This window comes from Stigmatopora argus, chromosome 14, assembly GCF_051989625.1.
Source record: "Stigmatopora argus isolate UIUO_Sarg chromosome 14, RoL_Sarg_1.0, whole genome shotgun sequence".
In the NCBI taxonomy this organism is placed as follows: domain Eukaryota; kingdom Metazoa; phylum Chordata; class Actinopteri; order Syngnathiformes; family Syngnathidae; genus Stigmatopora; species Stigmatopora argus.
This window is the reverse complement of record NC_135400.1, coordinates 1,534,348-1,559,973: the sequence shown is the minus strand read 5'-3', so window position 1 is coordinate 1,559,973 and position 25,626 is coordinate 1,534,348. Positions and strand designations below refer to the sequence as shown.

The 25,626-nt window shown below is 43.6% G+C and overlaps 1 protein-coding gene across 8 annotated transcripts in view; it reads right to left on the bottom strand.

Moving 5' to 3' along the window:
• Positions 1–25,626, bottom strand: part of ube2z (ubiquitin-conjugating enzyme E2Z) — a 92,642-nt gene that overhangs the window by 25,576 nt on the left and 41,440 nt on the right. For 7 of the 8 annotated variants that reach the window (XM_077618503.1, XM_077618505.1, XM_077618504.1 and 4 more), the window contains one exon: positions 5,666–5,777. In XM_077618503.1, the coding sequence (XP_077474629.1) occupies positions 5,666–5,777 (112 nt within the window). Of the gene's footprint in view, positions 1–5,665; positions 5,778–16,285; positions 16,449–25,626 lie in introns of all 8 variants that reach the window. The other variant, XM_077618509.1, reaches the window with a different exon arrangement.

Below are 25,626 nucleotides of genomic sequence, written 5' to 3'. Positions count from 1 at the left end.
AGCAGCTGGGAGAAACGTATCCACCGTCACCATTCGACTGAGGGCAAAAACGCTAGCGGAAGAATTGAAAAGTGAACATTTTCAAGGAGGTCCGTCTTGGGGCTTTCGCTTTATGAAACGGCACCATCTATCCATTAGAGCGAGGACAACAGTGGCACAGCAACTTCCAGCGGACTACATTGAAAGGCTAGCCGTTTTCCGCACCTAGTGCACCAAGAAGATTACCGACAAACTTATACAGCCTAACCACATAACGAACATGGACGAGGTACCGCTGACTTTCAACATTCCGGTGAACCACACTGTGGAGAAGACCCTTCTTCACAGTTGTCCTCGCTCTAATGGATAGATGGTGCCGTTTCATAAAGCGAAAGCATCAAGACGGACCTCCTTGAAAATGTTCAATTTTCAATTCTTCCGACCAGCACGGTAGCGATACGAACAACGGGGCACGAGAAGTCGGCTTTTGCTATCGTTCTTGGTTGCCATGCTAATGGACAGAAACTACCACCTATGGTGATTTTTAAGCGAAAGACGCTGCCGAAAGAAAAGTTTCCAGCCGGCATCATTGTGAAGGGAAACCAAAAGGGCTGGATGGACGAGGAGAAAATGAGAGAATGGCTACGTGAGGTGTATGTTAAGAGACCATATGGCTTTTTTCACGGCTCGCCGTCAATCTTGATTTGCGACTCTATACATGCTCATCTCACATCAGCAGTGAAAAACCAAGTCACGAAAATGAACTCTGAGTTTGCCGTCATTCCCGGAGGCTTAACTAAAGAACTCCAACCGCTGGACATCGGCATCAACCGGGCGTTCAAAGCAAAGTTGCGAGCGGCAGGGGAACAATGGATGATAGGCTAGTTACCCCACTATTTGCGAATGGATTGTGGCCGCTTAGACTAACGTGTCTGCTTGCACTGTTGTTCGAGCTTTTGCCAAAGCCGGCATCATTTCTGTCGAGCCACATGGCAATGTGAGTGACTCTGACAACAAAGAGAGGGAACCCGGCGTTTTTGATGAATCATTTGGACAATTGTTCAATTCGGACACAGAAAATGAGGACTTTGATGGATTTGTGGGTGATGATTGATCAAAAAACGTGAGTACATAGTAAAACGGCTAAATAAAGTACAACCGAACTCAGTTTTGCTTCCGTTGCCTTTTTAAAAACGTGTTTTTAGCGCGTGTCCATATGTTTAAGCTGGTGTATGTTTAAGCTGGTGTATGTTTAAGCTGGTGTATGTTTAAGCTGGTGTATGTTTTGCCATGCCTGGCTGCGTGTATTGGTGCGGTGCGTCTTGTGTGTGTGTCAAATACAGAAATAGTACTCGTTACGGAGACTGCGCCTTCAAATGCGGTGCGCCATATAGTCGTGAAAATACGGTACATGGTTTAAATGTTAGAGTACAAATGTAACGATCGGTAAGGACAATCTTAAAAAACGGGAAATTGACAATTCTCAGAGCTCCAAAACCTCAACTAAGAAACAGATTGTTTGTTGCGTTTCGGTTTGACAAAATGTGGTGCCGCATAGGTTACAAATTACTTAGGGAATGTGGGCCCCATTTCTAAAACAAATTCGAGGAAATTTGGAAATTAGCTCTATTTTGCACAAGACGCACTTCCAAATGATGAAATATCAAACCTCTGAGTAATGCAAAATTCTTTATGTAGACGGTTTATCTGGTAAAACTCGAAGAGGATACAATATATTGACCGCTAATAAAAATTTAGAAGCAGAACTATTGCTAACGGTGAGAGGCACCGAGCGGGTGTGGACTTGTTGCCCCCCGGCTCGGTGCCTGTATGTTGGAGTTTACTCCGGTGGACGAGAAGGGAGCATCCCTCCGTCTTCGAGTGGGGGATGGGATCTAATTGTTGTTTGTGCGTAAGCACCAAACAGCAGTTCAACGTACCCACCTTTTTGGAGTCCTTGGAGGGGGTGCTGGAGAGTGCTTCATCGGGGGACTCCCTCGTTCTGCTGGGGGACTTCAATGCTCACGTGGACAATGACAGTGAGACCTGGAAGGGATTGATTGGGAAGAACGGCCCCCTGATCGGAATCCGAGTGGTGTTCTATTGTTGGATTTCTGCACTTGTCGTAGAATGACAATGATGAACATGGTCAAGCACAATGGTATCCATATGTGCACTTAGCACCAGGACACCCTAGGCCGCAGCTCGACGATCGATGCTTGGGCCACATGTCTTGGACACTCGGTTAAGGGAGTGGCGGACAGTGTTCCCTCTAATCTGCGTGCGTGCGCAATTGCGCACTACTCTCGTCTTCTCTGCGCAGCAGCAATCATATGGCGCGCAGTAAAAAAAATCGGATTTTTTATTTATTTTTTTTATTTTTATTTTTTTTACCCCTTTCCCCATGATGGCGCCGTTTAAGCGGCAGCCAGTGGCAGTAGCTCTGTCCACTTATGTTTTTCGTGTTTTACAGCATGTTTTACATGAAAAATTAGAGGGAACATTGACATGCACCTGCTTGTGGCAGGTGTGATACTGGTGTGCCCATAGCGAGCAATGATGATGTCGTGACCGGATGATTCGCCTAAAGATGTTTCGCCGACGGACGTTTGACAGACGGACAGGTCGCCGAATGGACGTTCCGCCGAACGTTCATTCGGCGACCTGCCCGTCTGTCAAACGTCCGGCGGCGAAACGTCTTTAGGCGAATCATCCGAGTACCGATGATGTCGCTCACACTGGTACTCAGTGCGCTCAGGGAGGTTGACTTTCTGCTCAGACCAACGAAAAATTAGAGGGAACATTGGTGGCGGAGCGGTAAACCGATCACCAACAGGTGGTGAGTTGTCTCCGATGGCTCCGTTTCGTGAGGGTCTGCTGGGAACGCCTGGCGGAGTCCCCTATTAGGAGTTTCAATTCCCACCTACGACAGAACTTTTCTCATGCCCGGGAAGTGCGGTGGGATATCGAGTCCGAGTGGACCATGTTCTTCTATTGCTGAGGCGGCAGACCGGAGCTGCAGCCGCAAGGTGGTCGGAGCCTGTCATTGCGGCAATCCCTGAACCCACTGGTGGACATCGGCAGTAGGGGATGCTGGAAGGGAGGTGGAAAAAGGAGTCCTATCGGCCCTTTTTGGCCCACGGGACTTTGGAGGCAGCTGACGGGTACCGGGTGGCCAAGCGGCACGGGGCTCTGGTCGTCTCCGAGGCAAATTTGGTCGACCACCCGAAGTCTCAGGAGGAGGAAGCATTGCGAAATCAACAGTGTATAATGGGGATGGGGCGCTGCTGACCTCGACTCGGGATGTTGTGAATCGGTGTGCTGAATACTTTGAAGACCTCATCAACTCCACCTTCTCAGACGGATTCTCTTATCTCTGGGATTAAAGTCAATGAGGTGGTCAAAAAGCTACTCGGCGGCAAGGCCCTGAGAGTGGATGAGATGCGCCGGGAGTTTTAAAAGGCTCTGGATGTTGTGGGGCTGTCTTGGTTGACATGTCTCCACAACATTGCGTGGAAATCTGGATTGGCAGACCGGGGTGGTGGATCCCCCTTTTAAAAAGGGGGACCAGAGGGTGTGCTATTAATTTAAGGGGAATCACACTCCTCAGCCTCCCCAGGAAGGTCTATTCCGGGGTAATGGAGAGGAGGGTCCACCGGAAGGTCGAATCTCGGATTCAGGAGGAGCAGTGTGGTTTTCGCCCTGGCCGTGCTTTGTGGACTTGGAGAAGGCGAGCGACCATGTCCCCCGGGGACTCTTGTGGGGGGTACTCCGGGAGTATGGGGTTCCGGAACCCCTGATACGTATATGACTGGAGTCAGAGTCTGCTCCGCGCAGCCAGCAGTAAGTCGGATCCGTTTCCAGTGGGGTTTGAACTCCGCCAGGGCTGCTCTATGTCACTGATTCTGTTAATTACATTTGTGGACAGAATATCTAGGCGTAGCCGTGGCATTGAGCGGGTCTGGTTTGGTAGCCTCATTATTGCCTCCCTGATTTTTGCAGATGATGTGGTTCTGTTGGCTTCATCAGGCCGTGATCTCCAGCTCTCACTGGAACCATTCGCAGCCGGGTGTGAAGCGGTTGGGATGAGAATCAGCACCTCCAAATCTGAGACCATGGTCCTCAGTCGGAAAAAGGTGGCGTGCCCTCTCTGGGTCAGGGACCAGGCCCTTCCCCAGGTGGAGGAGTTTAAGTACCTTGGGGTCTTGTCTACGAGAGACGGATGAATGGAGCGGGAGATCGACAGGCGGATCGGTGCAGCGTCTCTAGTGATGTGAGGATTTACCGGTCGATCTACGTCCCACCCTCATCTATGGTCACGAACTGTGGGTTGTGACCGAAAGAACGAGACCCCGGATACAAGTGGCTGAAATGAGTTTCCTCCACAGGGTGTCTGGACGCTCCCTTATCTCCTAAGAAGAATGCACATCTGGGAAACCGAAATCCCCCACACCTCACGGACGACGGGCACAAGTTAATGGACTGCTGACCAATCAGAGAACTCTTTGGTTTGTTTTCAACTTGTCTAATAATGCTTACAAGGCAGAGTTTTGGTAATTATATTACTCCTCTGTCAAGTTAATCAACTATTTGGCTTAGAACAAGTGGCTTTTTACTGGAGTTCTTATATGGGAATGAACACGCACGGAACCATCAGAAATAAGGAGTTAACAGGTGGCTTTAAATGCAGGTTCCTAGAGACTCAGTGGAAAGAATCGAGACTGGTTGTCTTTATCATGCAACAAGACGAAAACAAAGATTTGGTTCAGAGAAAAAAGTGAGTCCTAAAGAACCTGATTCTGGGGAGATTTTACCATACACGTTCAAACTGGAGACAGAATCCTCATAATACAAGACAAGTGAGTGAGAGAGTGCGCTGGACCTGAAAGGATCTTTGGCCCCATTAAAATCGGATCACAGGCGCCTAATGAATGGTAAATATCTTAGGTTTTACGCCTCTCAACTTTACAAGTAAGCGTAGCGATTAAAAAATATCTCATCTCATTTTCTGAACCGGTTTATCCTCATTAGGGTCTGACTCCGGGGGGACACCCTGAATTGGTGGCCAATTTAAACCCAGGACCCCAGAGCTGAGACGTCGACGTGCTAACCACTCGCCCCACCGGGACGCCCTTAAAAAATATTAAACCGAGGCTGAGGCCAAAATGCCGGTTGAATCTTTGTCGTTTTGGTGCCCATGTTACCATCACAATTATTCATTGGAAAAACATAATTTGTCACTTTTTGAAAGCAGTCTTCAATAAATTTCATTGATCAAAACAACAGAATAGGCTACTTATAGACTGGTCAATTTGTATGTGATATATCCACTCAGCTCACCGCTTGGTCAAACGGAAATATATCAGCTAAATTCATGTTGGGGTAATTTCCAACACAAGATTTATTAACCACCTTTTACGATAAAACTATTAAAATTCTTGGAAAAAACAGCAACAAATGCTGATCACTATAGCAATGAAGCAAGGGTGCAGCGCATTAAAAAGCCTACCTTCCGCAACATCGTGTCCAGTAACCAACTCTGGGTTTCAGGCCAACATTAAAATGGGAATAGAACTCTGTTATATCCATTTTTTGGTTTATTATTCAGTAAAGTCTCCCAAAGTGATAAAATAATGAATTGATGTGTATTTAAAAAAAAATGAAAATGAAAGCCTACAGAGTTTACCTGTTCAAATCCTGGTTCGTTGTGATAAGGTTTCTCTGTCATCAAAGATTGAATTGATATGAGAACAGAGGAGATGCTTTGAGCAGGACTCCACGCTGGTCCTGTCCATGTTCTGCACAAGAATGCACATATGCATAATCAAGTCATTATCTTTATGAAAAAATAAAATATAATATAAGGATATAATAAGGTAAATGTATTTTTGAAAGTGTTTTAATGATCTAGCAAATAGTAATTGTTTTGTACAGTATGACAATACAGTGATATGGCAGGATGGACAGACAAGTGAAAACAACAATACATACCTCAACCTCAAAACCTCTACTTATAAAAAAATCTATATAGGAAATATACACGTTACAAAACGCCTTAATGGGATTTTTTTTTATCAGGATACAGAGGAAATTCAAGGTACAAAACATACATTCTGGGGAAAAAAATTCAAGGTTGTGGTTAAAAAAACAATCAAAGTTATCCAAATCAAACATCCCTGAAACGCAGTGGTGGGGCAGTCTCTGCTGGCCTAAGAAATATCTGAATCATATTATATGTTGTCCATCAATACTTATTATTCCAAATGGTCTGTCAGCTTCCTTTCATTGCTTTCCCCCCTGGTTGCACTGCTTCCAGATGTGTTTTCATATTGAAGCATTTAACCAAACACATTTCAGCCATTATTTGTTGCCAGATCAGATCTGCCTCAAAGCCTTCAAAATCAGTTCTGCAGGGTCTGCTGCATTAAACAAGACTGTTGCTTTTAACCAATCAGATTTCGAATTGGCAACCCCACAATGATTTTTCATAGGCGTTGGCATTTTGCTGGCTGGGACATGTCATTGCTTTCAGCAACTATGATTGGCTAGTAGGCGGGCCAAAGCAGCCAGAGATCGCAAACTCCACCCACAATGGCCGACAGTGGCCAAAACAAATGGATTCTGTTGCAGATTTCTCTCACAAAGCTATTTTCCAGAAAAAAATCATTTTCAACATCATTAAGAAAGGGCGGTCAACTCCGAAGCTAGCAAGCCTGTTACAGCCGGGAAAATGGTGTGTGCGGCACTTTCAGTGCGCCAACTTAGCTCCACAAGCAAATAGTATATTGTTGTTTTGATTTAAAGCCATTTTCAAAACGGACTATGCCAGAAATATGACAGGACAGGCTCGACTTTCATCATTAGCTTCGATGGCAATAGGAAAGAAGGAAGAAAAAAAGGAAGATGGATATTGTGTACAGTTAAAAATGATTTTTGGTGAGTAAAATATGGCTATATTCCTAAATAATATTTCAATTGTGGGCCCGGTTCTCATATCTGAAAAGCTCCAGTGTTTGTATTTAATCACTAAGTGCTGCTAGGATGTCCTGTCATAAATTTATAATTTACGTTTATCGCTGTCTTTTCCCGGGAAAATCGCCCCCCTGGCCTGGTGGTTTTAATGTGTGAAAAGCTCCAGTATTTCTATTTAATCATAAAATGCTGCTAGGAAGTGGATTTTACCCAATTTTTGTGCATTGATTTATTGATTATTTTTTATGTGTCACAGCTCTAGCTGCAGTAGAGGTTTTATAGCCATAAAATAGTTTTTGAGGGTTGGATTGATACGTTGAAGGTGCTACAAGAACATGCACCGACCGCCACTGCTGAAACGTAAATAAACTTCCAATGTCTTGGATTTTATTTTCAATTTGGCATGATATAATTTCTCTCCCATTGGTTCTCTCAACACCTCCCTGGCCTCCCATTAACTGTCCCCGAACAACCATTGCTATCGGAGGGAGCTGATGCTTTTTGTGTGCCTTCGACCGCCGTTTGTCGTCACAGATTTCAACAGTTTTTCTAGAGTGGTAAATGCAACGTTTTTCTTTATTTTTCTTAATGGAACCCAAGACAGTTACATTCCTTTGAATTCATAATTTGAAGTTGTTAGGTTGTGTGTTTGCATGTTTTGTCAGTTGCCAAATGTTTGCCTCCTCCTCTCTCACTTACGCAGTCACCTTTACAAAAACAATTGAAATGTTTTCTGTTTATTTATTTTAATGACTTGATAATTTTCTTAAGTTTATTCCTCTTTTTGTATGTTTCTCACATATTTCATAAAACATCGGAATAATTTGATCATTTCTAAAGCGTTTAGTTGGTATTATTGGGGACACTGGAACAAATTAGTGCTTTTACATGTAAAATGTGTCTCTACAAAAGATTCAAGTGGTGAAACCACTTCTGGAACAGATTAATTTTGTAAGTAGAGTTACAAGTGAATTGAGCTTCGTGAGTGCATGCGTGGTTTGATGAGTGAAGGAGGTTTGAAAATACAGAGAACAATAGAGTAAGCCTATCTACTACTAGTAAATCATATTTAATAACAATTGATTGCTGGTGAAGACAAAAAAAGACCTGCAACGCACAGACCACGTCAAGCCATGAAGCAAAAGCAATAAAATGTTTCTTTAGCCCCTTAGTATCTTTACTGAGTGATTAGAAGACTCCAAAGTAAATTTAGCGATAAGACAGACTTTGCCTTACCAATTAGTTACGTATTCAGTTTCGCCTGGTGGGTTAAATTATCGGTAAATAATGTTGTTTTATTGCTTAAATTCTATTACCACAGAAGTGCTGCGTTTAGGCGTTTGGACACATTTGAGTAGTTGTAGACCTGAATTAATGATACTATTGTGGAATATTGTGGCGCCCGATAGTCTTGATAACATCCTGTGTTTATGTGAGCAGGGGTCTGGCTGACCTACCAAGAAAGATATCAGAAGATGTGTTTTGGCCAAGACGATGACGAAAGAGTGCAGATGTCCATGTTTTCACTGTACTGTGCTCAGCCTATAAGAGATGCTGGCCGAGTTTTGCCTCCTGTCTGGAACCGGAGCATAGTGTGCATTTTCTTCAAACTCCAATAATTTGCGTGACAGAACCAGGAGCCAAAGGGAGAGGCGTTGTATGCTGACTGCTCCGCGCGCACCGTTTTACGGCCGTAGTTCCGTAATAAGGTACAATTTCTTACCATTTGATTGGCCATACGTTGTATGTTTGAGTGGCTGGCATCAAAGCGGTAGTTCTAATTGTAATAATTATAATTGTAACTTCCCAGGCAATAAGGACTTGTGTTGAAAAAGATAGGAGGGAAGAGCTCACTTGCATTGAGACCAAAAAGGTCTCTGTGTATTTTATTTAAAAAAAGACTTGAGTCCAGCTGTTAATCAGCTGATTGGAATCTCATTGGATGGAAGGAAAAGATTACTGAAAAGAGGGCAGCTGGCCCGCGGCCGTCACACTGAGTTGGTTTTCTCATGGGAATACCAGAGATCTTTTGGTCCGGAAGGTAACCCACCTATGAGTGTTCAAGCCAGCTTGTGCTTGTGAAATCAGTCATACAGTCGCTATGAGAACAGACTAAATTATTGTGTGTATCAATGTGTACTACAACTAAAAAATGTTAGGGCTGCTGTCTGTGCGCAAGTCTCTGGCCTATATAAGTATATTGAAGGTTTATATAAGTGCATTTGTATGTTTAAGGCTTGTATAAGTAACCTGCATTGGTTTGTACTGAAAAAAACATTTAACGAACGATCGTCGAACGATTCAAGTTGTATGCCCGTGCAACGCTCACCATTTTCTCACCCGCATCAAGCTTCTTTATTATTGCCACTTTCGTTTCAAATGAGATGGCTTGCCTCTTCCTTGCACTACCACCCTCACTAGAAGCCTTTCGCTTTTCACCAACCATATTTAATAATGGATGCACGAGATATTTAATGATAATGTTCTTTGCACACTGGATACGTTCACGCACTTACGCACTGTAACGAACTGGGCAGAGGAAGGTGGATGCTGGGTGAGCTGAGCTCTCACAGCGCCAGGTGTCGGTATTAGCGGCGGAAAGAAGCACTACAAGAAGTAGCCGAAAGAAGCCAGGTTCACAGAACAAAGAAAGTTGTAAAAACATTAAAGTAAAAAGTACAGACGCTCCCCTACTTACGAACATTCGAGTTACGAACAACGGTACATACGAACATGTCTGCAAATTGCGTTTATGTCGAAAAATGTTCGTAAGTTCAATTTTGTATTGCGCGCCTTTTTCCGAGTAGTGCTTCTTTCCGCCGCTAATACCGACGCCTGGCGCTGTGAGAGCTCAGCTCACCCAGCATCTACCTTCCTCTGCCCACTTCGTTGCAGTGCGGAAGTGCGTGAACGTATCTCTAGTGCGCAAAGAACCTTTTTCATTTTTATCATTAAATATCTCGTGCATCCATTATTCAATATGGTTGGTGAAAAGCGAAAGGCTTCTATTGAGGGAGGTGCAAGGAAGAGGCAAGCCATTTCATTTGAAATGAGTGGCAATAATAACGAAGCTTGATGCGCGTGAGAAAGTGGTGAGCGTTGCACGTGAATACAACTTGAATCATTCGACCGTCAGTACCATTTATAAACAAAGATCGAGCAGCAGGACCCAAATATTGAACGTTGCACAAAGTTTGCAAATCAATTGAATGATGCCATGCAGTGCTACCGCATCATTTATGATGAAAACTGCAATCGTCATTAGATAGCTTCTTTCGGCCAGTTTCTAGTAAATCTCTCTCTCTCTCTAATGTATGTATACAGTACTGTATGTATTCTCTCCATGTTATTAAATGTCTTTTTCAGTACAAACCAATGCATGTTACTTACACAAGCCTTAATACAAATGCACTTATATAAACCTTCAATATACTTATATAGGTCTTAAACATAAATTATAATACAAAATATAGCACTGAGCAACTTACGAACAAATTCAACTTATGAACAATCGCTCGGAACCTATCTCGTTCGTAAGTAGGGGAGCGTCTGTACAAAGTAAAGTAAAGAGGAATGTATTAAGAAATATTAAAATGTAATTTAAAAAAAGATAGAAGGGCTGTAAAACACGAAAAACATAAGAAAATACAGAGCTACTGTCACTGGCTTCCGCGTGACGGCACCATCTTGGGAAAAAAAGGGGGAAAAAACCTATGCGCAGACATGTTCGTATGTACCGTTGTTCGTAACTCGAATGTTCGTAAGTAGGGGAGCGTCTGTACCATGGACAACCTTGAACCTTTAGGAATTTGTGGCGCAGGTTCCTGCTATTAATGAGGGTGCCAGCAAGTGGATAAGGGCGCTTTAAGAAGACAAAGTGGGCAAAATACTGGGAGTGGGCGACAGCAAAGCAGTGTGGGCAAGAGTTCTGGGAATACCAACAATGTAATTTGTCCTGTACCTGAAGGGACATCATTGGATACGTAACCCAGAGGCGGATGGAGTTGTGTTCAATCGGTACCGGGGAGACTTGTGGGCAACATTGAGGAGGGAATATCCAATTAAGATTGATCCCAGGGCCCTGAAAGGACACCTGATCACCAATACGGAAAACCCTGCCGGATACATCAGTCGGTAGCTCAAAAGGTGGAAACAAGAAACAGAAGAGGTTGTTGACAAGTCCTCTGATGATGAAGCTATTCAGAACAAGCCATGCCAACTCCAGTGACAAGCAGACTGGAGGGTGTTGGTGGACTAGCGTCAAAGTCGAAGCAAGAGTTCTGTGAGCACGTGGTGCATGCCATCAAAAAATACAGACGGAATGAACAACGGCTGAAGGACCAAGAAAGCGAACTGCAAAGGAAAGTAGCTCAGCTACAGCTTGGGGAACTGTCCACCAAGAACAAGGAGGGTTCAAGCCTCAGCCGAAGAACTCAAGTCAAGCGCGGAAGCACCAACTCCATCTCCAACAGCCGTGGCAGTCCTGACCCCTTCCAGTCGTCAATGTGTATGCCCAGCAAGTTCTACAGTCAAGGAGGCAGCCTCAGACGGCATCGAAGGGCAGAGCGAGGAGGAGAAATCAGCAACAGGGTGTTCCTCCTCAGGCTCCTCCAAGATGCTGGGGATATATTAGGGGTGCCCAGAGAAGCCTGCAGCGGAACGTCAGTTGCCAATACTCACATCTATAACAAGAAATGAACCAGTGATAGAAGTCCAAATTGCAGGGAAACAAATAGCTATGTTGGCTGACACTGGAGCAACCTACACTTGTTTGAGCCCAAATACACTTCGTACCTTTCTCCTATGTCTGGCCGGTGGGGCGAGTGGTTAGCGCATCAGCCTCACAGCTCTGGGGTCCTGTGTTCAAATCCAGGTCACGTCCACCTGTGTGGAGTTTGCATGTTTTCCCCGGGTCTGCGTGGGTTTCCTCCGGGTACTTCGCTTTCCTCCCACATTCCAAAAACATGCGTGGTAGGCATATTGGACACTCTAAATTGCCCCTAGGTATGGGTGTGAGTGTGTATGGTTGTCTGTCTCATTGTGCCTTGCAATCGGCTGGCCACCAATTCAGGGTGTCCCCCACCTCTGGCCCGGAGTCAGCTGACCCTAATGAGAATAAAGCGGTTCAGAAAATGAGATAAGATGAGACCTTCCTATGTCTGGCAAATTCGTCAAAACAGGGGGATTCTCGGGAACAATTCAAACAATACCAATGACAGCTCCAGTTCAACTAACGGTGAGGTGAAACAACTACAATGCCAGTTCTGGTATCCGAGCAGACACCAGTAAATTTGTTGGGAAGAGATGCATTGTGCAAATTAAATGTAAATATTTGTTGCACGCCTGAGGGCGTGGTAGATGACACACTTTGGAAAAATGTCCAATTTCAAAACAATATAAAATATATTGGCAATAACTTATTGGTCCTTCGAGCTTGGGAGTCAATATACCGTAAGGGATCCAAAGGCTGAGCCGACATCTGCTGAAGACTGTGGCCACGGCATATAAAATCCTTCTAATGGGCTGGACTTCAGCTACACACCTGGGTACTCAAGGTTGACAACTTTTCCAAAAGAGTTGAAGACAACTCTGGGGAGTCCACGTGAATGTGTCCATTCGTGAGAGGATTCCGAATGTGTGAACTCAGTTATTCGATCATATAGATATCTATTCGTGGGAGGATGATTGTGATGCTTTTGTTTTGATAACCTAAGGATAAACAGGAGTATGGGGAAATTGCAGCCCTGATCCAGTAAAGTTGATATAGTCACTATGGGTGATACATATGAATTTACTCCAAGATGGGTAAATCCAACAGTAAATCAGCTAATGATAATAGCCCGGAACAACGTCTCGTGTGTACGGAATGAAAATTTGTTGATAACCAATCCGCCTCGAGGTATAAACGCTTAAATTTATGAATGTCAAAATATGACTATGCTGGCCAGTTTAACAAAATGAGGAAAAAGGTACCATATTTACTCGCATATAAGCCGCTTTTGTCGGACACATTTTTTTGACTGCATCGAGGGTACGGCTTATATGCGCATAAAAACACGACATGCACAAAACTGCAAGTTGACAACACCATGACACGATGACATCATGACAAAATGGCGCCGTGATGTCATGACGCAGGACAATGCGGCCAATACGGTAATTTATTTCAAAATAAAGACAAGATAAACAGATAAAACGCTAAACAAAATGTATTTTGACATCTATTAATATAATTCAAGGAAAAAATAAACTATCTTGCATAAAACGTGAAAAAACTCACGTTTCCTCACTCTGGGGCACGGCCATCTTACCGTAGGTAAACGTGCTTTGACTGGCCAGACGCGAGTACACTTACTTGTGTCTGCTATTGTTCTCTCAGTGCGCCGCCATTTTACCGTAGTTAAACGTGCTCTGACCGTAGCGTTTACCATGTCAGCACATTACAATAGTTAAGGCTGATCGAAGGTCTTGCAGTCGATTAAGATATAAACCTTGGTACCTGCGTAATGTGTATGTTATTATTGCACCCAGAGACTTGGTGAACACTGTGTATACCGCTATGGGCATATTTCCTGGTTGTGCTTATGTTACTTCCTTTTTGAATTTGTGTACGTGCAGAGAACAGCCATGATTGTACATTTGTGATTATGAAATAAAACAAAATTATGCTTTGATTTTTTTTTCTTTGTATTTCTTGTTTGAAAGTGACAATTATTGCAGTAATATGAACCATCGAATAAAATCGAGATATTTCAACATTAGCAGCAATTTGGCCACTACAACATCTTAAACTTGTAAAATTGTAATTTATGTCATTAAAAAGCACCTGGTTTTCACCAAGATAGAATTATTTCTTTATTCAAATTGAATAATTTTATATTTTGCATTTACAAAGACAGGCATATTAACTTGTGATATTGACTCTAATAATTTGGTTTTGATTCATACAGTATCTCAGAAATACCACCTGTGATGATTTTTCTTAAGATTTTCCCTTCAAAGTAACACATTTGTATTCCAATAAAACCATAAATATGGAGGCGAAAATTGTGAATCAGGGGGCGGCTCATACGCGAGAAATTGTAAAATTCAACAATTTTAAGGGATGGGCTTATATGCGCAGGCGGCTTATATGCGCAGGCGGCTTATATGCGAGTAATTACGCTATACCGTATTTATTCGAGCATAACGTGCAAACTTTAGTACTAAAAAACTGAAGCAAAGTTCGGGTGCGCATTATACACTCCCCACTGCCGGTGAAAAAGTCCCCTCCGCAGCTGTTATGTATAATGGGAGACGTAGAACCTGTCTTTGTCTGCTAGATCGCAACCATCTACCTTATTTTACAAAAGCCAGCCCTCTCCAAATAGCCTGGGCAAGTTTATAGGATAATATAGGGTTGTAAAAATGTTAAAACATTTGCTCCAGGGAAACGAGTCTGCCCAGGGAGCACTCCCCTTGCTCAAGAAGAATGGAATCAATTGTTTGGTGAATCTGATGATGATCATTCAGACTTAGAAAAAAATTAAATATGATGATGAATTAGACTTTAAAGTTTGAAATTGTAAATTCCATTAAAGACTTAATTCATTCCAAGCCTCTAAAAAAAACACCAAAAACAGGATACAGTGGTACCTTGTGATACAACATGCTCGTCCTACGAAGTTCTCGTGGTACGACGAAAATTTTGATCGAATAATTCGCCCCTGATACGATCAAAATTTCGAGATGCGACCAAGCCAGGTGGCCATGAGGCCACAGAGGCTGTTTATCATTGTAGCGCACTGTCTTTTTTTGCTGCATCTCTTTCGTGTATAACAATATCTACAAGCACCGAACGATTTATTCAGAGGAGTTTCGACCCGGAAACGCGCAATGCTCATGCGCAGGCAAAAAGAGGGCTTTCTGGGTAATGAAGTATACTCGTGCACACAACGCCAATAGACCAAGGCACTCTTTCTCAGAATAAAACTTAATTACCCACAATCAATACGTGGGAAGCTCAGGTGTTGCATTTCCTGTTATTTTCTAATACGAGGAGTATTATATTACTTCTCGTTCGCTGCTCATAAGAACATCAGAGGCACTGGCTCGCAACTCCCTCTTCGGAATATTTCTGGTCGCAACTCTCTCTCATAGGCGCCGTTCAAAGCGGTTGCGACCAGAGATATTACAACGAGGGAGTTGGGAGCCAGTGCCCCTGATGTTCTTATGAGCAGCGGAGCAATCGCTAATACTACAAGACTACTTCTCGTTGGCAAGTGGTCGTGTGTTATCCTATTGTGAGGACATTTGTGTGCATCATTTTCGGAATATTCTGAAGGGAATACGTAGTACAACAGCAAACAGCCCATTGATAGCGAACTTGAGGGTGGAGGCGTGGCAAACAAGTTGTTCCCTCTAATTTTTATTTGTCTGGGCAGAAAGACAACGTCCCTGAGCACACTGAGTACCGGTGTGAGCAACATCATCATTGCTCGCTATGGGCACACACCAGTATCACACCTGCCATAAGCAGGTGTATGTCTACTACACATAAATGATTTAGTAACAATAAAATGTAATGATTAATATCTATGAACGGGCAGCCCGGCGGATGATTGGTTCGCGCGTCGGCCTCACAGCAAAAAAAAAAAAAAAGGGATTTTATTTTGTGCGCTCCATTTGATTTGCTGTGCGCAGAGAAGACAAGAGTAGTGCGCAATTGGGCACACGCGCAGCTTAGAGGGAACATTGCAAACAACTAACCCGGCCAGAACGAAGGTTTAAAAAAAAAAAAGACTAAAACAAAATTAGAATTCAGTTTTGTGTAAAGTTACTTTAAACGTATGTTTGAGTGTCTGTATATATTAATCCAAGTTAATTTAAATGTGTTTGTTCCGTTTACGAGTGCGTTGTTCATTCAACCAATTAGGCAGAGGGTAGTTGGCTGGTTTGGATAGATTAATTGATTTTAGAATAGGCATAATATTTCCTTAGGACTGGCGAGACATGGAGTGTTTTCAATGCACGGAAGACATTCCATGTTCTGTCATGGGCGGGTGGAATATGCTTTGTCATGCATCATAATAATGACCATAAGAATATTTACGGATTGCATAAGCATTGAACAATTGATGTCAACTTGATGAGGTTGCTTTCTAGTGCTTTGAAGGCATACAAATTGAGAGAATTTAGGTTTAAAACGTACAGACTTGGCATTGGAATTACAGGGTTTAATGCAGCTAAATGTTAGAGTACAGTAATACCTTGACATACAAGCAATTTCATGCAAGGAAAATTCTGAGCACATTTTTGAATTGAGATACGAGACAAATTTAAGATACGAGCATACCATATGGTTCCCGATGCGGTCGTCCGGGTGGCCAAGTATGCGAGAGGCTGCTTGTGAGAATAGCATCGCTTTTGTCTTTCTCGTCGCATGTCCCTCGCGAAAAGATAACGACAAGCATCCATAGCGTGACCGAGTCCATAATCTGCGAAAAAGCCAGTGGAATCTACATGGATTTGAAAGCAAAAGAAGCATCTGAAAAAGATACCAGCGAAAGCCTTCAAAACGAGTCATGGCTTGTTCGATAATTTTAAAACAGGAACACTTTGTTGTGAGCCATGGAGAAGCCAGGAAGTTCCGGCTCGTAAGCCACGGTAGAATACATGAACATCTTTGCCTCTGTTATTGCACAAGGTTTAAATTTACTGAAACGGAAGATTTTTAAGATATTTTTAAGTGTGTATAGTAATCTAAGTTCATTTAAGTTAAATTTCCCCCTCTCTCCCTCTCCCTCTCTCTCCCTCTCCTTCTCGCTCCCACTCCCTCTCCCTCCCGCGCATTTCACGTCTGTCTGTACTGAAAAATGTCACCTTTTAGAATATAAGATCATAACATCTAGATATTTGTTAATTTGAGTAGGTCATGAATTATAACAAATTAAAAGATGTTTTTCCATTGTAATGTCATGTTTTTTGGTGTTTTTCAGAGGGTGGGAACAGATTTGTATTTAATTCATTTCCATGGGAAAATTTGATTTGAGATACGAGTAAATTGACATACAAGCACGATCCCGGAACGCCTTAATCTCTTATCTCAAGGTATTACTGTACTAATGGAATGACTGGCAAGGACAATCTTAAAAAATGGTAAATTGATAATTCTCCAAGAACCAAAACCTCTAGCTAAGACACGAAACAGATTGTTTGTCGCTTTTGGGTTTGACAAACTGGTGGTGGATGGGTTCTAAATTACTTAGGGAATGTGGCTCTCATTTCTAAAACCAATTTTCTGGAAATTTGAAAATTAGCTATATTTTGCACTAGACGACCAAGATTTGGCAGGCCTTTCATGGCATAAAACAAGTGCTAGTGTATGGTCATCATTAGCACTTCCAAAGTATGGTATATCAACCTCTGAGTAATACAATTCTTTATGTAGATGCATAATCTAAGAATTAATGGAATGGGCAAAACTTGAACAGGATATAATATATTGACCGCTACTAAATGTTTTGAGGGAGGAGTATTATCACCCCATTTCGATGCACAAACAGCTAAACTGATTAGGTTTAAAATGTATACAATGGGCTAATATGTTAGTTATTGTGTGTGTGTGGGTGTGTTTTCGATGTGTCACGGTGTTGCCCATTATTGCATTACTGGCAAACAATGGGTTAATCACAGCCACTGGCATGGCAGTTGCACCTGCTCACTTACTGTCGCGACTAATAGCTGCAGTTTGGTCTCCAAAACATATTTCTATTTGTAAATGTGTGACGCACACATCTAATACATTAATACCTATTTCCTTTGGGAATGATTTTGCTAATGGAACAGCAAATGGCACATCCATCTTACCTAGGTCCAGCAGAGCCATCTTACCTAGGGCACTGACGTATAACCTAGTTAAACGAGCTTTGACTGGCCAGACGCGAGTAGCCTTGATTTTGAAATAAAACAAAATTCCACTGTGATTGTTATAAATGTCCTATGTTTTCCGTTGTTTTCATTAAAAGGCAGGTTATATCCTTCTTTTCGTTCAGGAACCTAGGCGGACAGCTTGGGGTCCTATAGTTGTAGTTTGAGTTGTAGTCTTTAGTAGAGAGCACCGCGAACGTTTGATTCATTCTTCATCAAAGTTGACTGGAATGTGTTGTCAAAGTAGAATGCTCTACATCAGGGGTGTCAAACCGGTCCTCAAAGGGCCGCAGTGGGTGCACGTTTTCATTCCAACTCAACAAGAGGATACCTTTTGCAAGTGTAATCAGTTAATTAAAGTCAGGTGCCTCTTATTTTAGAAGACACCTGATTGGTTAAAATGTCGGCACTGGATCGGTTGGAACAAAGACCAGGACCCACTGCGGCCCTCGCCGGAATCGGTTTGACACATGTGCTCTACATTGTCAATTACTTGGATTTGATATAAAAGAAGCTGAAGAATCATCTGTGTGCCTTCGTCTCACTCTCTGACTGGAGTATCTGGGTAGATGAGGCAACGCTAAGCTAAGCTTTTGATTCATACAGTATCTCAGAAATACCACTTGTGATGATTTTTCTTAAGATTTTATCTTCAAAGTAACACATTTGTACTCCCTATTAAAACCAAGAATATGGAGGTGAAAATTGGGAATCGGGGGCGGCTTAGACTCGAGAAATTGTAAAATTCTAAAAAAATTAAGGGTTGTGTGCAGCTTATACACGCGGGCGGCTTATATGCGAGTAAATACGGTGATCAGTCGATCAGATATTGAAGTGGAAAAGATTTGGGAATTTGGAATCGATTTCTGAAATTGCCAATAAGCCCTTTTCAGGGATGGTAGCGACATATTATGGCAGAAATATTTCATTAAATAAAACTTTAATGAAAATGCAGCAGCAAAATCCAAATTTGAAACTTAAGGTGTGGATGAACAAATAAGATGCTCTGCGAAATGGGCATTTTGGGAACAAAATTTGTTTATAAGCTTTCTTGGGAGGGCTTGCTATATTGACTCATGGGAAGTCTCATGTCTCAACAATGGGGGTTTTGGGCTGGGTGCACCGCCACTATACAACTTTGGGTTTATTTGTTTTCTAAACAGAAAATCTTTTTGAAGGGATTGTTTTATCTGTGCTCGATATAATCCCCATGGAAATAAAAGCAAAGGCTTGGTCAATCCCCCAAATCATGTCCATTTCAAAGACTCCGTATGGATATTATCAAATTAAATGACAGTGAAGGGAAGAAGTATTGTCTATTCATTTGTAGATGTTTTCTTCAACTGGTTTGAAATTTTCTAACATTTTTTATGATTGACCATTCAGTGGCATTATTCACTACGCAATGGGAATTAGATGACGAGGCAAATTTTGCTATGTTGGGAAATCTTTGGAGAAGCGCATCAGATTCAGGTTAGCAGTCGGGGATTGTGCTTCCTAACAGCAAATAGACCAACAGTGGTGGCAGGAGACTGGGTCCTCACCTGGAGCAAAAAGAGGAAGCACTGGTACGACCCAAAGTGTTGCCGACCAACCAGCAGACATGAAAAGAGCCGAGAAGGGGATGTGCATCCATCCTTCGCACTGTTGATGTACAGGTGGATTTTTTTTCTGCTTCGCACTGCTGTCTGTTGCAGCTCCTCCGGTGCCCACGGGAGAGCTGCAGGGTCATCAGCCACGAACCACCTTTCATTGATGTTTCGCTCCTTTAATCCTGGAACATCTCCTGGTGGCGGAGAAGCGACAGAGACGTCTCCCTGTCACCCCCTGCAGCTGATAGCTGTTGGCTCCTGCAGCCGTTGTTGGGGTTAGCTGTTGTTTCCCCAGCTCCTGTCCTTCCTCCTCAGCCAGAGCCCAAATCTGCCTTTCTCTGCCTTCTCTGCCAGCTCTTTTATGGCCTTCTCAGGTTGCTTCCAGTCACCCCTGCATCCATCAGAAGGCGTGTTGTTGACAGCCGAACGTAGCCTCGGCAGCCAACCTTGACTGAGTAGATGGTGCACTTCCAGCCCTTTTCCTGGCACTCAGCTGCCAGCTCCAATTATTTGGCCTTCTTGCGCTTGAAGGCGGCCTCAATCCCCTCCTTTGATGATACTGTTAGTTCTATGAGGTGCACTGCCTTGGAGCACCATCCCACAATGTCTGGGCGGAGTGATGTACTGATGATCTCCATTGGGAATCGGAGCTGCCTGATGAGGTCAACGCTCATGTCCCACTCCTGACCACGGGAAAAGGGCCTTAGTGTCTCTCTTGACCTGGTAGAAGAAGCTGATCCTTGCCCGTGGGAACTTACACAGGTCGGACCAACTGATGTTTCGGTTCACAACTCCCTCCCGGGTTGTCCAGCTTCCTTGTCGGCCCTGCGACACGGCCTTCATTTTGTAGCGCTCTTCCCCCATCATTGTCACCTCTGCCACCACCATCTCTTTCCTCTCTTTACGGTTAGCCTTGAACCAGAATCGTGGTGGTTCTCCCCATCCTAGCCCTGCTCTTCCTGCCTGGACTCTGCCCATGATCTCCAGATGATGCAGTCTATTGACGGCTTGGTCAACCTCAGGCACTTCGGGCCAGTGGGAACCTTGATGTTGGCGTTCCTAACTGACTGGTCAGTGGACTCTCTTAGCTTGAGAACCAGCCTAGACTTCTCTTGCCTGTAGCTCAGACTGATAGACTGACTGCAGTGGCAGTTGCAGTGCATTCCTTCCAAAGAGGCCGTTTTGGAAAGGCCCCGTGGTAGACTTAGCCAGTTTCTGATGAATGAAATGGCTTTTTCATCCATCTTTCTCACGGTAGATGCAGAGATCTTCCTCATTTTCAAGGGCCACATTACCCTCCTGTAGACTGTGAACTAATAGCACCAGAACTTGAACTTTCCAGGGAGTTGGCTCGGATACGCTTGGAAGAGTGATTCTGCATATTTTCAACCTCGGTCTCAGTCTGCAGAAGTTCCCCACCTTGTGGAAAACTTGGTGTGTGGTTTCAGTTTTATCTAACTCTACAATATATTTTTCTTGTGTTTGTATCTGTTTTTGCTACTGCAACCAAGATGGTGCCGCTCAAGTGGCAGCCAGTAGCGGTAGCTCCGTCCGTTCCTGCTCAGTTTGTGTTTGTGCTGCTTTGGTATCTTTTTTAAAAAAAGCCTGGGATTCCTGCTTTTTGGCAGTTGGCATTGATGTAGTCACTCTCTAGAAGGTAGGTGGTCATCCTTCTGGCTAACACCGAGAAGATCTTCCCCTCTACATTCAGGGTGATGCTTCTGAATTGGCCTATTTCTTTGGAGTTCACTTCCTTCGGGATGAAGATCATTACAGCCCTTTGCAAATCCGATGGAATGAGCTGCTTCTTACAGTCAGTTCTCATTAGGTACCAGAGTAGCTCTAATACCTTGGGGGGCAGTTTTTATAGAACTTATAGGGGACTCCATTGGGGCCCGGTGTTAATGAGGACCTTGCCTACTTCACCTCTTGCCTGACTTCGCTGAGATGGGGGGCATGGTGTTAAACTCAGCCGTTGATGGTGAGGGCCGGGGTATGTACCCTGGTGTTCCTAGTGGGACATCTCTTAGTTGGTCACTGTATTGCCTTCTGATGTGCTGTTCCATTAGCTCCCTGGTGGTCTTGAGCAATGTTCCCTCTAATTTTTCGTTGGTCTGAGCAGAAAGTCAACCTCCCTGAGCGCACTGAGTACCAGTGTGAGCGACATCATCGGTACTCGGATGATTCGCCTAAAGACGTTTCGCCGACGGACGTTTGACAGACGGGCAGGACGCCGAATGGACGTTCCGCCGAACGTTCATTCGGCCGAACGGAGGTTTCGCCGAAACGGGATTCGCGCGCTCGCCCCGCCCCCGGATCGTGTGTGTACAAGTTTTTCAACCTCGGCCCGCGGGCCATATACGGCCCGTTAGGATTTTTAATCCGGCCCGCCGCCGGTGTTGTCCAAATTATAGTAAAAATCAATGTTAGTCTACCATCAATGGCAGCCCGGGAATAAGCACTCTTGGGCGGGCAGATGTAGCAGAACCGAGCCGTAAAATGACAGCAATCGGGTCAAATCCATCCTAAAACAGCATTTAATGATTAAATACAAATACTGGAGCTCTTTGGACATTAGAACCGAGCCCAGGGAAGTGAATTCCTTGGTAAAATGTCGTGATGATATCGCGATGGAGGCAAAAAAACGTCTATATACGTCCATTCGCCAAACAGCTCAAAATGCTCTCAAATTCGGTCAAATCCAGCCGAAAACAGCGTTTAATGATTAAATACAAATACTGGAGCTCTTTGGACATTAGAACCGAGCCCATCATGAAGAAAGGGGTAAAAAAAAAAAAAAAAAAAAAAAAAAAAAAAAAAAAAAAAAAAAAAAAAAAATCCGTTTTTTTTTTTTTACTGCGCGCCATAGGATTTCTGCTGCGCAGAGAAGACGAGAGTAGTGCGCAATTGCGCACGCGCGCAGCTTAGAGGGAACAGTGGTCTTGAGCATTCCAGACTTCTCCTCCAGCAGTTGTCTGGCGTGTTTGAAAGTGTCCTTGTAGAAGCTGGCTCGCTCTTTCTGCTTCCGTTTGCTTCCCTTGCGGATGCGTTCAGCTCTGCAAAGCCTGGATAGTCTTTGCCTGACCTCTTCCCACAGGACTTTCAGGCCCTCTCTCTCTGGCTGGGTTGTCTTCCTCCAGTTTTTACGGAGTTGTCGGCATCTTTGCACGAGCTGGGCGATCTCCTTTTCCCTCCTCCCTCTTTCTTTTGGAGTGGTCTTTTACCTGAAAGTAATTTCACTGAACCTGTCTGCAGGTTTGGGATATGACATCCCCAAACAGGTTAAGCTTGGCTTCTACACCACCCTGCAACCTTAGAATTATTATGGAATATTCTATATGTGTTGTAAGCATTTTTTTAAATAAGTACCGTAATTACTCGAATATAACGCGCACTCGAAAATAACACGCAGGTAATTTTGGGCCAAAAAAATCTGGAAAAACGCAGTACTCGAATATAGTGCGCACCTACAATTTCCCGCTGACGAAAATCAGAAATCGTACCTTTTTTTCTTCGTTTCACGATTGTTTTGTTCAAACAAATTTATTCATTAGAATCCTTCAAATGAAGAGTTCCTCTCTCTCTTTGTCTGTCCTCTCATACATCTCTTCGTTGAGAATCCTATCAACGTCCACGCTTCCTTCATCCACTTCCTCTTCCTCCCACAACACATCATCCGATTGGCTTTACGAGATGACGTAAAATCCGTGCGTCAAAGTGAGTTTGACAATGCTTTTTTCGATCGAAAATTTGTAATTTATTTTATTCAATTCAATTTCAATTCAATTTATTTGGCAAGAAAAAGCACCAGGCTAAGGGCCATGTAACAAGACAAAAAAAAAAAAAAAAAAAAAAATTGTTCTTGATTATAACACGCACCCCCAACTATTGGAATTAATTATATAGCAAAAATATGCGTGTTATATTCGAGTAATTACGGTAGTAAGGCTATAAACAGTCATGGGAACATGGAAATTTTTCCTCCACATCATCGTCTCCTCAAGGCCAAAGCTCGAGGACACATTGTTTCGGACACTTCTCCGGCAGGACCCAATGAGACTGTTATGACGAGACTCCAGCAGCAGATTTGAAAATACGGCTTTGTTTACATTATAATACTACTTTGTTTACCTTATAATGAAAATATTATGCAATTCCTCACACCATTGTTTTGGGTGTTCGGAAAGAATGTCGCGATTAAATACAATGATTCAGTTATTGCAATTCAAAATGCTTTGTGGACTGAGACGACGTCACAAGGCACCTCCTTGCAAGTTGTAAGCAGAATTTGTTGAAAGATGTTTTCCTATTTTAATTAAATATTACTAATAATGATTTAAAAGGTTTGAATCATTATTCCAACATTTGGTCCTTCGAGTAGCCGGGGTCAACACACCGATAAGGAATCCAGACGCTGCAGTTTAATATCTGGAGTGACCGTGCACGGCGAGAATCCCTTTTCCAGGCTGGATTATTTCTCAGCAGCACCTAGATTCTAATCGGTTGGCGACTATCCTCTGGGTAAGCATCTATCGACATTTCTGCCGAGTCCGCGTGTGATGGCTGCATATTGTTGACGGGTTCCAAATGCGCGAAGGGCATCACACGCGATGGCCTTATTTAGAGAAGTAAGGCTCGCGTCCTGGGGATGGCGATTTTAAAACCCTGCGGATACTAGTCACTAGCAGGTAGACACGGTGGGGTCTATAAAAATGTGGTGGTCGACGTTGGTTGTGTGTGCGTATTGTTAAAGCCTAAGGAGAAACAGAAAAAAAGGTACTACGGGGATACACACAAATCCACTCCAAAAATGGGTGGTGCAAACAGTAAAGCGGCTATTGACGACGATCCAAAGATGCGTCTGCCGTGTAAAGATTGGATTGTTGAAAATCAAAGCGCTACAAGGGTTAAACACCTAAATTTATGGATAAACAAATATGGGTTTGCTGGCCCGCTTAATATGCATAAGATATTGATACTGCAGGATAAAATACGTGCTAAGCATGGGGGAAACCTTAACAGAATGGAGCAGGAGGGATATAATGATACCTATTATTGGTTTATGATGGCAAGGAAACGGAGTAATGGATGGGTTAAATCAGTTGATAACGGTGGGACTGGAAACACAGAGGCTGTGTTATTCCACAGAAAAGAGGACGATGAGACTGGCCCGGTGGGGAAGAAGTGTGTTGTTGTTGTTAAAAAGGAGGAGATATTGCCGAGGCCCCCTCCGACAAATATGAACGATCGGCTGACCAGGTCGGGAGGGCCCGTGGAGGAATGGTCAAAGACATGGGGAGAAACGCTATCTCCCCAGCCTGGGGCGCCGCCAATGAGTGATGTGTTTATTGAACAATATCCCATGATCGAAGTTGCTAATCCTAATGTGGGCAAGGAGCAGGCTCCTACTATCCTGGTTCACAGGACTTGGACGCAGGACGACGTGAAAAAGGCCGTAGAAGGCATCACGTCGCATAAGGTTGATGTGGGGGAGTTTGTCTTGCAAATGGAGGACATTAGACGATCTTATCACCTGAATGGGGTGGAAACGCAGCAAATTTGGATGTTCGCGTTAAAAGGTGATTGGCATGCTGTTAGAGGTGATTGGAATCCAAAAGCTGATGGTGGCCCGTTGTGTCATGACGGTCGTGATTTGAATTTGAGAGTGCATGAACTGATTGATCGGGTTACGGGGAAGTTTAAAACAAAAGCTAATTATACCGTGATCAGCAGAGCTAGGCAGAGGGATGGTGAGCCTTTTGCAGAATATCAAATCAGGATGACGGCTTGTTTTAAGGCCAACAGCGGCATCGCTGAAGACCACGCGGTGGGCAGCCTTTATCAGGAGCAGCTAAAAAATGTGTTGCATGCTCATTCAAATTATACGCTTAGGGAATGGATTGAAAAACACTGGGTTGATAGGCCTACGGGCACGCTTGAACAATACGTAAATCAGGCGGTCCATGCTGAAGAGGTTTTAAAAAAGAAGAGTGATAGAACGGGTCCGTTGTGTGAAAAAATAAAAGACAGCGCGGCCTCCTCGGCTGACGGGGACAGAATAGAAATCGGGTTGTGGAGAATTGGGGCATATATCGCGTGATTGCCTGGACAAAAAGGTCTCTAAAAACAAGACAGGCCTGCTCAAAATGATTTGAATGAGGATTTTGAACATGAG